The 12,264-nt window shown below is 36.6% G+C and overlaps 1 protein-coding gene across 3 annotated transcripts in view; it reads right to left on the bottom strand.

Moving 5' to 3' along the window:
* CDK19 (cyclin dependent kinase 19) overlaps nucleotides 1-12,264 on the bottom strand; it is a 179,577-nt gene that overhangs the window by 46,709 nt on the left and 120,604 nt on the right. For all 3 annotated transcript variants that reach the window (XM_027088697.1, XM_027088689.1, XM_027088703.1), the window contains 2 exons: nucleotides 3,631-3,741; nucleotides 2,052-2,192 (listed from right to left, as the gene is read on the bottom strand). In XM_027088697.1, coding sequence (XP_026944498.1) covers nucleotides 2,052-2,192; nucleotides 3,631-3,741 — 252 coding nt within the window. The remainder of the gene's footprint in view (nucleotides 1-2,051; nucleotides 2,193-3,630; nucleotides 3,742-12,264) is intronic.

Genomic DNA, 12,264 nt, shown 5'->3' with positions numbered 1-12,264 from the left:
CTAATAGGCAAATGCCAGAAGAGAAGTAAAGATGAAGTACAACAGCAACCAACAAGGAGGAGAGATTATTTCTAAGTAATGAAGGATATGAGGATAAGTTTTAACATTTGTGCAGGTCCTGAAAGACAGGTAATATTTGAATATGTAGAGATGGGGTAAGGAGTTTTAGCAGGAGAAATAAAGGCCACTGAGGCAGGAACTCTCAGGAGGATCCAGGGAACAATCAATAGTTAAACCGTACAGTGTAAGTAAAAGATTACAGGGATACAGAAGAAAATTTTTAAAGGCAGTTGGAGCTATACCTGAGAAGACCTCAAAAGCCAAAAAAGGAACTATAGCTTTAGTCTGTAAGCGATGAGGAACTGTTTCAAAGTTCTTAAGCAGGGGCTGAGTAATTATTCAGAAGATCTAAAGTGGACTGGAAGGGAAAGAGATTGTTGATAAGGAGACAATTTAAGAGGCTAGCACCATACTACAAGAAAAAGATAATAAAGGCCTGAACTAGGAATGAGGCACTAGGAATGGAAACAGATGAATGGAAGAGATATTTTAGAGGTGAAACTGACAGGATTAGGCAAGTTCTGGATGTGGAGTACAAGGGTCTGCAAGTGGTAAAAGAAGTTTCTAGGCTAGGAGGCGGGTGCTGCCATAACCAAAATAGAGGACACTAAAGCAGCAGCAAGTCTGGATGAGAGAAAACTGAATCCTGGTTATATTAGGTTTTAGTACCACTGGATATTCAGGCAGTGACATCACAAATAAAATGTGTTAATCTATGCTATGTAGAACAAAATATACAATTTTGTGACAAAAAGAGAAGAGTTGAGATCAGTTAATCTTCAGTAAAGGATTCTGATCAATGATTCAAACATGAATATGACCTCAAAAATATAACTCACATAGGCTATGTTATATACAGCAAATTAAAATCTAAAACCATTTATGAAGGAAGGTTTGACCTAGAACAACTTCAGGTATCCAAGGATCATTTTAAAACATGCTGATTCACGGTTAATAGTAACGTGGATAAGTGGAAGGCTTTGAGAACCTTAGTTTAAAATTATGAGGTGAAATGCTTCTATTGAAATGGTAAATGCATTTTTGTGGTCCCTGTCATTTGGCCCCAATGTAACTTCAATGCCACATCAAGAGATGCTCAAGCCAGAAGACTAGACCTGACTGACAAGGTAGCAAGGGGTACTATCTAGATCCCCTTATGTATTCATTCCTTTCTATAATAAATACTTCTCCTCAATTAAAAAAATTGAGTCGACCTAGATCTATCCCTACTATATCCCTAGAATCTGCAAAAGCCTAAGCAAAATAAAACTTGCAACTATAAACTCAGTGGTATTACAGCTATTAAGTACCCATATTTCTTAAGAACAAAAAATCTCATCAACATAAACTAAAATGATAACAATGAAAAGATGAATAAAATAACTTGACATTAATAAATATTTGTTATATGTGTACTGAGTAAAAAAGTAAAACCAAACATCAAACATTTGAATTATGGATAATATGCCTAATAAGTATTGATATATTTCCCCTGTTAGTTACTTATTTACTTATTGTTAATACTAATAACATTCTATTTACTGGAGGCAGTGTCATTATTTCAGTTTAGCTTTGAAAACAATGTGAACTCAGTCTTTAATTATTAAACTGTTTACTAATGGTGAGCAAAATTACGAAAAACAAAATGAATCAAAAGGTACTTGTTTCGCATATGGCCATCCCATTAAGATTACGCTCATCGTAAATCAACTATACTCCAGTAAAAATTAAAATAAAAGATTATGCCAATCATTTGTTGAAAATCACAATGACATTTTATAGCTGTGCGTAAATGTAAGAATATACACCAAAAGTTAATAATGGTAATCTTTTGATCATAGGCTTATGGCGATTTTTATTTCCTTCTTTTTTGCTTATGTGTATTTTCAAATTTTTCTATAATTCATGTTCATCGTAACTGTACCAAGAAGAAAAGATATTTCTGAAAAGAGAAAGACACATATTGAGTGATTTAAAAGAAACATACTTACCAGATCTCTGTGAAGCACCCAATTTGCATGGAGGTAATGGATACCATCAAGAATCTGGTAAAGTAATGATTTAACCATAGATCTTGGCAACTGCATGGGCTTTTTATTTGCTTTTGATGCACGATGAAACTTAATAATATGCTAAAAATTAAAATATATATATTATAATAACATAGTCTTTGCCTGTGTCAATAAAACACAATCAAGGCTGCAATAAATTCTCTACATTTTAAGATTACGTATTAAAGGCCAATAATGACACAAAGAAAAATAATTTGAATAATAAGATCAAACCAAAACAATCTCTACTGAGGGTAAATATGACAGTATTAATGTGGTTATAATGACTAGATTTACTGAAACCATTAAGATTTTCATTAAATAAAACCAAGAAGTAAAAAGGGTTGGTATTTAAAAACCTGCCTAAAAAATTGTATTAGTTGTATTCCCTACTGACAGAAAGAGTAAACAAAAGGAAAAAACCCTGTAAATCTTTCCTATTCTATAAAAAGTTACTGCATTTGGGTAATATCACTGGCTATATGTATTATTAGAATTATTGGAAAGTTCACCTTCTTTGGCACATAATGAAATTAGGATATATTCTTAGTAGTCAATATTAAATAGCAAATCACTACTAGAAAGGAGCAGGGAGAGAAAAAAGAATTCAGTCCCATTGAAATAAATACAACCAGATCATCATATTCAAATTTTTATGTACACATGTTACATTGTGGGTTATAAAACTTTGTAATGAAGGGGAAGAAATTCTACCTGCACCCACCCCTCACATCCACCTCTATCTCCACTCCACCCTTGTCCAAAACATGCCAAAATGGGTACTAAATATCCATGGCAGAGGAGATTGTTGTCAATATCTGCTATAAAAGCATAAACTGAAATCTCCTTCAAGACCTATGAGTTTGCTAAAGTTATTCCTAAAAAGATTTATAATTTTTATAGATGACAAACCACACTATATTGAATCAAAATTTAATTATCCAAAATTTGAACTTACTGCCAAATTGGAATTTTTTTACTTTTGGCAACTCCTGGGATAAAATGTTTAAATGCCCTGATTCCTAACTTTAAACATTTGGAATTAAAAATTTTGGCTTCTTTTATATATTGATAAAAACAACCCTAATATTTGCAAAACCGTAGGTACTCTTCCATTTGGTGGAGTCCATTTTAAATGGCAAAATGCTGCAAGATTGACCTTAATTTAGAGAGAGAAACTATTCACAGGTACTGTGTGGACCACAAAAGAAAGCAATTTTCACTACGCATATTAGTAAACTGCCATTAATTACCTGGCTAAAATTACAATTTCCCACTCAGTAAGATTTTTTGAAGTGAAATTTCTGAATGTTACAAATACTATCTTCTCAGTAAAACAGGATGCTAATGTTTATTGCTCTAATTCTTTTAAATCAAAATTTACATTTAGTATATTTATTTTGAACTATGGTCAACAGAGAAAGTTTTCCTTTCTGTGCAATAGCAGTATGGAACACATACATTTATTTCTTCATACCTATATAAAATTACCCTAAAAACGAAGTGAGTTTAGACTTACCCATAAATCATGCTCGGCATAATCAAACAGCAGCCACACCTTCCTGTCACTGTGAGAAAGGAACACCTTCTGCAGGGCGATCACATTAGGGTGCTTCAATTCTCGCAAAAGCTGAATGCAAGAGGAAGAGAGGGGTCACTATCCTGTTAGCAAGGGGAGGGGGGATGATGCATACTGGCATGCTAGTTTTGCCTTAACTCCCATAACTTCAAAATGAAATTTTTGAAAATTTAGACAATCCAGATAAGCAACATTAAACACACACACACACACACACACATGCACACCCAAATACCGCTACTCAGAGATAAGCTTTGTTAACATCTTGGTGCATTTCTTTCCAATCCTTTTTCTATGTGTATGTGTGTGTTTTTAAAATGGGATCCTTTTACATGGTAAAATGTAAAATAGTAAAAGCAAAAGTAATATCATATTGCTAAATAATTAAATATATTTTACATGTGCGTATTTTTTTTTTTAACTAGAGGAAAAACTTGGGAAGCAGAAATACTGTTTGTATCCACTCCAGCACAGTATGTGCTCAATAAATATTAGACAAAAGAAGGAAAGATATTTAACAATCCCTAACTTATCCATGCCTAGAGCATGAGACTGAGGTTTTTTAGAAGAGTAATGAGCATAAGGCAATGATTCTCAAACCCACTGATAAAAATTGGTGTGGAGAAGAGGTCCTGTAAATAGGGAAAAGAATAGGCCTACACAAAGCAGAAAGCTTCAAGCTGGACTCTGATAATAAGAAGGAAAGATAGACCAGATCAGCAAGTGAAAACTTAGTACTTGGCACATAACAGGCAGTTGCTTGATAAAATATTTAGCAACAATAACGTTAGCTGCTCAAGGTGAAAGCCTTATAAATACGCCTGCCTCATGCTGTCCTTAACCAGGGTTCAGACTTAATAGGTAGAAACATACTCAGTTTGATAAATATTTCAAATGCCTTTTAAATGTAAAGCTCTGTGGAAGATACAAAAAGGCAGAGTTTATAAATTGTCTTTCTCACACTTAATCCTCCTAACAACACTATGATGCACACAGAAGCTGAGGTTCAGTGTAATAAAAATAACTTGAGCAAAGTTCAACATTAGAAAGAGAAGAGGTTTGGATTTAAATAGATGTGCCTGATTCCAAAGTCCATGCTTTTTCCAGTTCAGCTAAAGTCCTTGTCTTCAATTCCTACAATGTGGTAGGGAAGACAGACATACAAATAGATCAATGAGGCAGAGAGAAATAAATCACTTAGTCATCTTAATAACTTTAAATGAGTAGCGCATACCTTGAATGCTTGTGCTGGAATCATGTCAAAGTCATCTGAACTCCACCTCTGCAACTTTTATAGGCCACTTCCCAGTTGTGTATTTCTTCACTACTTTCAATGACAGATTTCTCAATTCTCTCATTTTGCCTCTGTCACTCAGCTCTTTCTCTTCACCTACACCTTGACAACCTTGCTGGAAAGTGCTCTACCAGCTATAACTTGGGCATGATTCCCAGATGTGACTCCCTGGGTTCTCCCTCCAAACCATATGCCCTGGAACACAGCTAAGAAATAAAAGTAGGATGGGCTGAGCTGCCCCTAGCAGGTCTTTACTTCTCACAGCCTGCCTCAGGATTCTACCTGTATTTCCTGTTGGATGTAGGTGGGAAAGAAGGAGCTGGAAGAAAAATGACCAGAGAAGATACAACAGTCCTACTCCCTTGCTGAGGGGTAGGGTTCGGGGTGCAGAATTAGGTGGGTGCTCAGCTATCAGCTACTGTCTCTGCTCCCATGGCCTAAGAAATCTTAAGCAGTCCTGCTTCTGGCTTCAGATGCAAATGTTACACATCATATGTTCCTAATTAATGATGGAATCAGAGAAAGCGGCATTTTAGATTAATGCAGAGCTATATTCAGACAGTTTCCTGCTTTTTGAATGCTTTAGGCTCCTAGACTCAGTCAAATGATGTGTTTAATGATGACCTCACTTGCCATGGTCAACCTTGCTATTGATGAACTTAGAGAATTTGATTTTATTAAGTGTCTACCCAGAATATATGTTCTCTTTCCTGCTTGCAGGGGAAGGAAAGGTGAAACTCACTTCTGCATCTAAACCAGGCTCTTGAAACACCAAACACTGGCACAGACTCCTGAACCCTGGACCCCACTTGTCTGGGAGAGGGCACGTCACATGTAGCAATATTTAATCAATACCTCTAAAAAAATTATGTTTTTTGTGACTACAAATTACTGATCACTCTACAATGAATCTACCTTAAGTCCTATGTTATTTTGTTTTGGTTTTTTTTGTTTGTTTGTTTTTTGCAGTACGCGGGCCTCTCACTGTTGTGGCCTCTCCCGTTGCGGAGCACAGGCTCCGGACGCGCAGGCTTAGTGGTCATGGCTCACGGGCCCAGCCGCTCCGCGGCATGTGGGATCTTCCCGGACCGAGGCACAAACCCGTGTCCCCTGCATTGGCAGGCGGACTCTCAACCACTGCACCACCAGGGAAGCCCTTAAGTCCTATGTTTGAACATTATTTTGAATAGGTTATACATCTATATAGTTCAAAAATCAGAAGTACATAAAAGGAGATACATTGAGATGTCTCATTATCACTCCTGCTTCCAGTGACCACAGGCCCTCTTGCCTCCTAGAAGTAACAACTTTTATTAGTTACTTGTTAATCTTTCCAGTGTTTGTTTACGCAAATAAAAGCAAATATGAATATTTACACAAAAGATAGCACCTATTTATTTTTAACTTTATCCTGTAAATCTCACATTACCAGTACAATATTAGTTTACAGAAATCCTTCTGTTCTTTCTTACAGCTCCATGGTATTTCCAGGTCACTTTTTTTGTGGTAAAATATATATAACATAAAATTTACCATTTTAACTATTTTTAAGTATGCAGTTCAGTGGCATTAAGTACATTCATATTGTTGTGTAAGAACCACCACTGTATCCTTTCTTCAGAATGTTTTCACAAACTGAAACTCTGTGCCAGTATGCATCTCCCATTCCCAGCCCCTGGTATCTGCTATTCTATTTTCTGTCTCTATGAATTTAACTATTCCAGGTACCTCATATAAATGGATCTGTGCAATATTTGTTCTTTTGTGTCTGGCTTTTTTCACTTAACATGTCTTCAAGATTCATCCATGTTGTAGCATGTATCAGGATTTCCTTCCTTTTTAAGGCTAAGTAGTATTTCATCGTATGTACACACCACATTTGCTTATTCATTCATCCCTCCCATCATCCCATGGACATCTGGGTTGATTCTACCTTTTGGCTATTATGAATAATGCTGCCTTGAAGACTGATGTACAAACATCTGTTTGAGTCCTTGCTTTCAATTCTTTTATATACTCAGAAGTAGAATTGCTGGACCCTATAGTAATTCTATGTTTGATTTTTTTGAGGAATTGCCATTCATTCAGGTTACCTTTTAATATGACATACAGGAGGGAAGAGGGTAAAGTTTGCAACTGCATGCATTTACTAGAAAATTTCCCCTTATCTCCAAAACTGCATTATATAGAAACATACACTTTCCATTTCTGCATACCTACTATGCCTTTTCTACCCTACAGGTCTTTTTGCTTTTCGGCCACACCACACGGCATGTGGGATCTTAGTTCCCCAACCAGGAATCAAACCCGTGCCCCCTGCAGTGGAAATGCAGAGTACTGACCACTGGACCACCAGGGAATTCCAACCCTTCAAGTCTTTATAAGTCACTAAATATCAATGTGAAGGCAGGCTGAGGCTAATAAACAGCAAACTATGTCTGTTTCATTCCCTCTCCTAATTCATTTTTCACTCTATAGCCAGAGTGGTGTTTAAAAAATACAGAGTTGCAGCCATAAAAAAAGAAGGAAATTTTGCCATTTGCAGCAACATGGATGGACCTGGAGGGTATTATGCTAAGTGAAATAGGTCAGACAGAGAAAGACAAATACTGTCTTACATGTGGAATACACTTACACGTGGAATCTAAAAAATACAACAAACTAGTGACCACAACAAAAAAGAAGCAGACTCACAGATATAGAGAACAAACTAATGGTCACCAGTGCAGAGAAGTGGGGAGGGGCAATATAGGGATAGGGGATTAAGAGGTACAAACTATTATGCATAACATAAGCTACAAAGACATATTGTACAACACAGGGAATATAGCCAATATTTTATAATAACTATAAATAGAGAATAACCTTTAAAACTGTGAAAGACTAATATTATATGCCTGTAACATATAATATTGTACATCAGCTATACTTCAATTAAACAAAAAGAAATCGATCATCTCTGTCACTAGGGACAGAACTGAGGAAGTAAAGCAAGAGATAAGGCAAAGGGCAAATAATAAGGAGGCTTGTAAGCCATGCAGAAGTGTCACCAGCGAGGTTCTCCAATATCACTAGAAACATGCTGGGTACGGTGGGTTAGTGGAGAAGTCAGCTGATATACAAGGTACCACGCTGTGACTTTCTTCCGTGCATGTCTCATGGTCGGGCCACTGAATGAGTGACTTTGGGGGTGATGGAGTTTAGGATGACTCAGATTTGACTTCCCTGAATCATCTGTACTTGATATGTATTTATCTTAGTAGACTTGATATGTATTTATGTTAGTATACTTGATATGTATTTGTATTAGTATACTCTTATACAGTATTAACTGTTTACATCCACCTCCTCTAGCAGACCATAGGCTTTTTGGGGACAAACACAATTTTAAATATATCTCTACAGGGACCAGTACAATGTGTGGCATGTAGAAGTGATCTCATCCAGTTTGGAGGCTTTAAATGTCACCTGTACATATTAACTCCCAAATGTTTATTTCCAGCCCACACAGATTCCCTGAAGTGCAGCTACGCATGTATATACAACTGCCTCAACATCTCTACTTGAATGGCTAAAAGCCGATACTGAGGTTGTGATCTCCACCTCCCCTGCCCTCTTCTCCAACTGCTCTTCCCCAATCTCAGTTAGAAGCAACTCCATCATTCCAGTTACTCAGGCAAAAAAAATCTCATCTACTTTAGCTCAATCCTCAATATCACCTCCTCAAGTCTTCTACAGTCCTTTTATTTAAAATGATAACCACCCCTCTGCATCTTTATTTGTCTGCAAAGTACTATCACTATCAAATATACTATAGTTCTATATCCCTTATCTATAATTCTAGAGAGCTCAGAAAACCAAAAGCTTTCTAGTAACTCAGGTAAGAGAAAAAATTTACACTTAAGTGGAAAAATGCATTGTCAAAGGCACATCATTTCAGGTTATCTGATTCTGATTCTATGGAAGCTATTTTACAACTCTGTACATTATAGATAACTGACAATGATGCAGAATAAGTCATGTCTATCTACACGCAAATTCTGTCCTGTCCAGTAGATGTTCATTGACTTCCCTCTCCCATTGTGGGAGATGCTAGTTTTGCCTTAATTTGCACATCATTTCAATATTCCTGATCTATAAATGTGTCTGTCCTATGAATTCTTCTTTGAATGGGTTATAACATCTACTTGGTTCCTTCATTTAATAAGTTAAATAAAATCTTTAAAATGTGTTCATTTTACATCTGGATCACAGTCATAATTTTACCTATTTTGAAAACTCCCCTTTAATACTTATTTTATAGAAGTATCTCATTTGCACTAACATGAAGTGGCTATAGTCTTTATTTAGTCCATTGAGTGTGAATGCTCATACTTTTATTATAAAAGAAATAATAATAGGTTTGGTTACTGCATCAGAATTCCCCCTGGGTGTTAGGTAATACATAATATATATACCACATTATCTTCCTAACAATAATTTACTTTATGTTGTTTATTGTCTGTTTCTCTCCATTAACATATAAACTCCATGAAGGCAAAGTTTCCACTGGTTTTATAACCCCAGTGCTTAAAATGGTACCTAGCACACAGTAAGTACTCAATAAATATTTGTCAAAAGAATTAAATATACTGAACTTACCTGGTTCTTAAAAAATCAACCAGTAAATAGCTTGGAATATTATAAAACGTTGCTATCCTTTCAAAAGGCATTTTGAGAGATTTTGTTTTTAATAAATTGAATAGACTGTGTCTAAAATAGTTCTTCTAGGGACTCTAACTTTCCACAAGCTCCATTTACTTTAGGCTTAAAAAGGCATTTTTCTCTCAACTAGCACCCACTCTAGCAAAAGTATGAGTGCTGGCTTGATGTAAAGAGCAGAAACATAGCTCTTAATAGCTCAGGGTGAGATATTTAACCTGGTACAGAACCGAAAGAGCCCCTAAGGGGTACTATGAGGGTTGAAAGGACTGTGAATGCAATAAATGCTACAAAATCCTGAATGATACATAGGGGGCTTCCCTGGTGGCGCAGTGGTTGAGAGTCCACCTGCCGATGCAGGGGACACGGGTTCGTGCCCCAGTCCGGGAAGATCCCACATGCCGCGGAGCGGCTGGGCCCGTGAGCCATGACCGCTAAGCCTGCGCATCTGGAGCCTGTGTTCCGCAATGGGAGAGGCCACAACACTGAGGGGCCCGCGTACCGCAAAAAAAAAAGATACATAGGAACAGAGAACAAAGGGAGACACACTGAGGAACTAATAAAGCACAGATTAATCAAATCACTGTTTACTTTCAACGCTAGCAAAAATAAATATGCTAGGTCCTAGACAAACGCCACATGAAAGTGTATTCTGTCTCTATTTACTGAAACAAACAAAAAAGTAAATTTCTCTACTGCTATTTACTGAAGAAACAAATGAGCAAAAACAGTAAACAACACAAATGGCCAGCCAATAGTCAGAAAACTGATAATTATGATATATCCACGTATCACTGTCTCAAATATATATGCCAAAAGTTTTTAAATACATGAGAAAAGACTTCTGCTCTAATGTTATAATAAAAGGCTGTGTGGTGATCGTTTTGTAATGTACAGAAATATCGAATTACTATGTTGTGCACCTGGAACAAAGATAGTATTGTAGGTCAATTATACTTCAATTTTTAAAAATCAGAGAAAGGGAAAAAATGTGTTTTTTTCCCTAGCCAGGCACACTGGTACAGAATTTCCCATTTATTTGCCTTCATCAGATTTAAATTTCATCTTTTATTTTGCAGGAGGGTGAAGGGGATCAGAATATGCCACTCCAAAATATGACACTTTGGCATAAGAATGATTTTGAGCTGAAGGCATTTGACATTCAACAGATGCAGAAAGGAGCCTTCCTGCAGCTTCCCTTATCTGACTAAAAGTAGAAACTCTAAGAATTGAGGACTGCCATAAATCCCCTCTCCCAGGGAAGTTTTATGACCATGAAGAAGACATAAAGTCAGCATTGCCTTGGACCAGCACAAACAAGCCATGCTAAGACAGCCCTTATCTTCCATTGGTTTCCCCTATACATTTACCTTCCCACAGTTTGCAGCCCCTAGAAGTCTAAAAACCCTTTCCTTTGTCTTGTAATGTCTCTGAAATTTATTGCTCTTTGTTAAAAATGACATCAGGCCTCAGGCCTACCCATTTCTTGGCATCTTCATTTCTTTTCTAGGAAAGGCCCTGTGTCACACAAAACTTAACATCAAATAAAATTTGTATGCTTTTCTCTTGTTAAAAAATAAATTAAAATAAATAAAGGCTGCAAAATATAAAATATGTTTATAAACCAGGAAATATATCAAAACATCAACATAGTTATCTCTGGGTAGTGGGATTATGTGTGATTTTTCTTTCTTCCTATTTTTCTACTTTACAAGTTTTCTAAATGAGCGTTACTCTTATAATGTACACATACACGTGAGCGCACGCACGCGCACGCGCACATGCACGCACATGCGCGCGCGCGCACACACACACACACACACACACACACACACACACAGAAAAGATAGCTCTTTCTCTCCAGAAATCTACCTGCTAAGATATCAATACTATCATGCTAGCTAAGCTTCTTACACAGTTGATCTGAGAAGGGATAAAAGAAAGGAGATGATCATGCTTGTACTTTCCTGAATTCTTGGCAAAATCAGATTTTACCAACGGAGTTTAATCTCTTGTCACACAAATACTTGTTCAACATGACATCATGCAACTACAAATATGCTTTAATCACATAAAGAGCAGTTAAGTATAGCATGATTTTCCTGTGAAAATCCCACACTAAGTGATAACATCCCCTGTGCCAGACACTTACAGAGTACTAACGTGATCCAAAAGGAGCCTAATGAAGAATGTGCAGTGGGCATGCCAAGACTTTTATCTGATCCCCCTTCCAGGGCATCTAAGTGACTATTTAAAGTGTCTACTCTTCACTATCCTAAACATAAAACAATCTAAAGCTATAATCCTAAACTTTTTTCTCTAAAGCACTATTTAGGATCCTGACTCCATTGAGCCTTGTGCTAAATTAACATTTACAGAATCCATTTGTATTTTTATCCACACATCTTTCTTCCTCTTTCATCCGTACTTTCTGTTCTCCAAGTCTCTGATGCCCCCAGGGCTTCTAGATTTTTCTTTTTCAGGGTATCTCATTGGAAAGGGTCCTCTTATACTTCAATAACTCACTTATCTCAAAGTAAATCCAATTTTTTATTCTTATTTGATCTGTTATAAGTAAT

The sequence above is a fragment of the Aethalodelphis obliquidens genome, unplaced genomic scaffold (genome assembly GCF_003676395.1).
Source record: "Aethalodelphis obliquidens isolate GAN/ISIS:26980383/991018 unplaced genomic scaffold, ASM367639v1 scaffold3, whole genome shotgun sequence".
NCBI lineage: Eukaryota > Metazoa > Chordata > Mammalia > Artiodactyla > Delphinidae > Aethalodelphis > Aethalodelphis obliquidens.
Note: the sequence above shows the minus strand (reverse complement) of the source record. Positions and strands in the feature narration are given on the sequence as shown.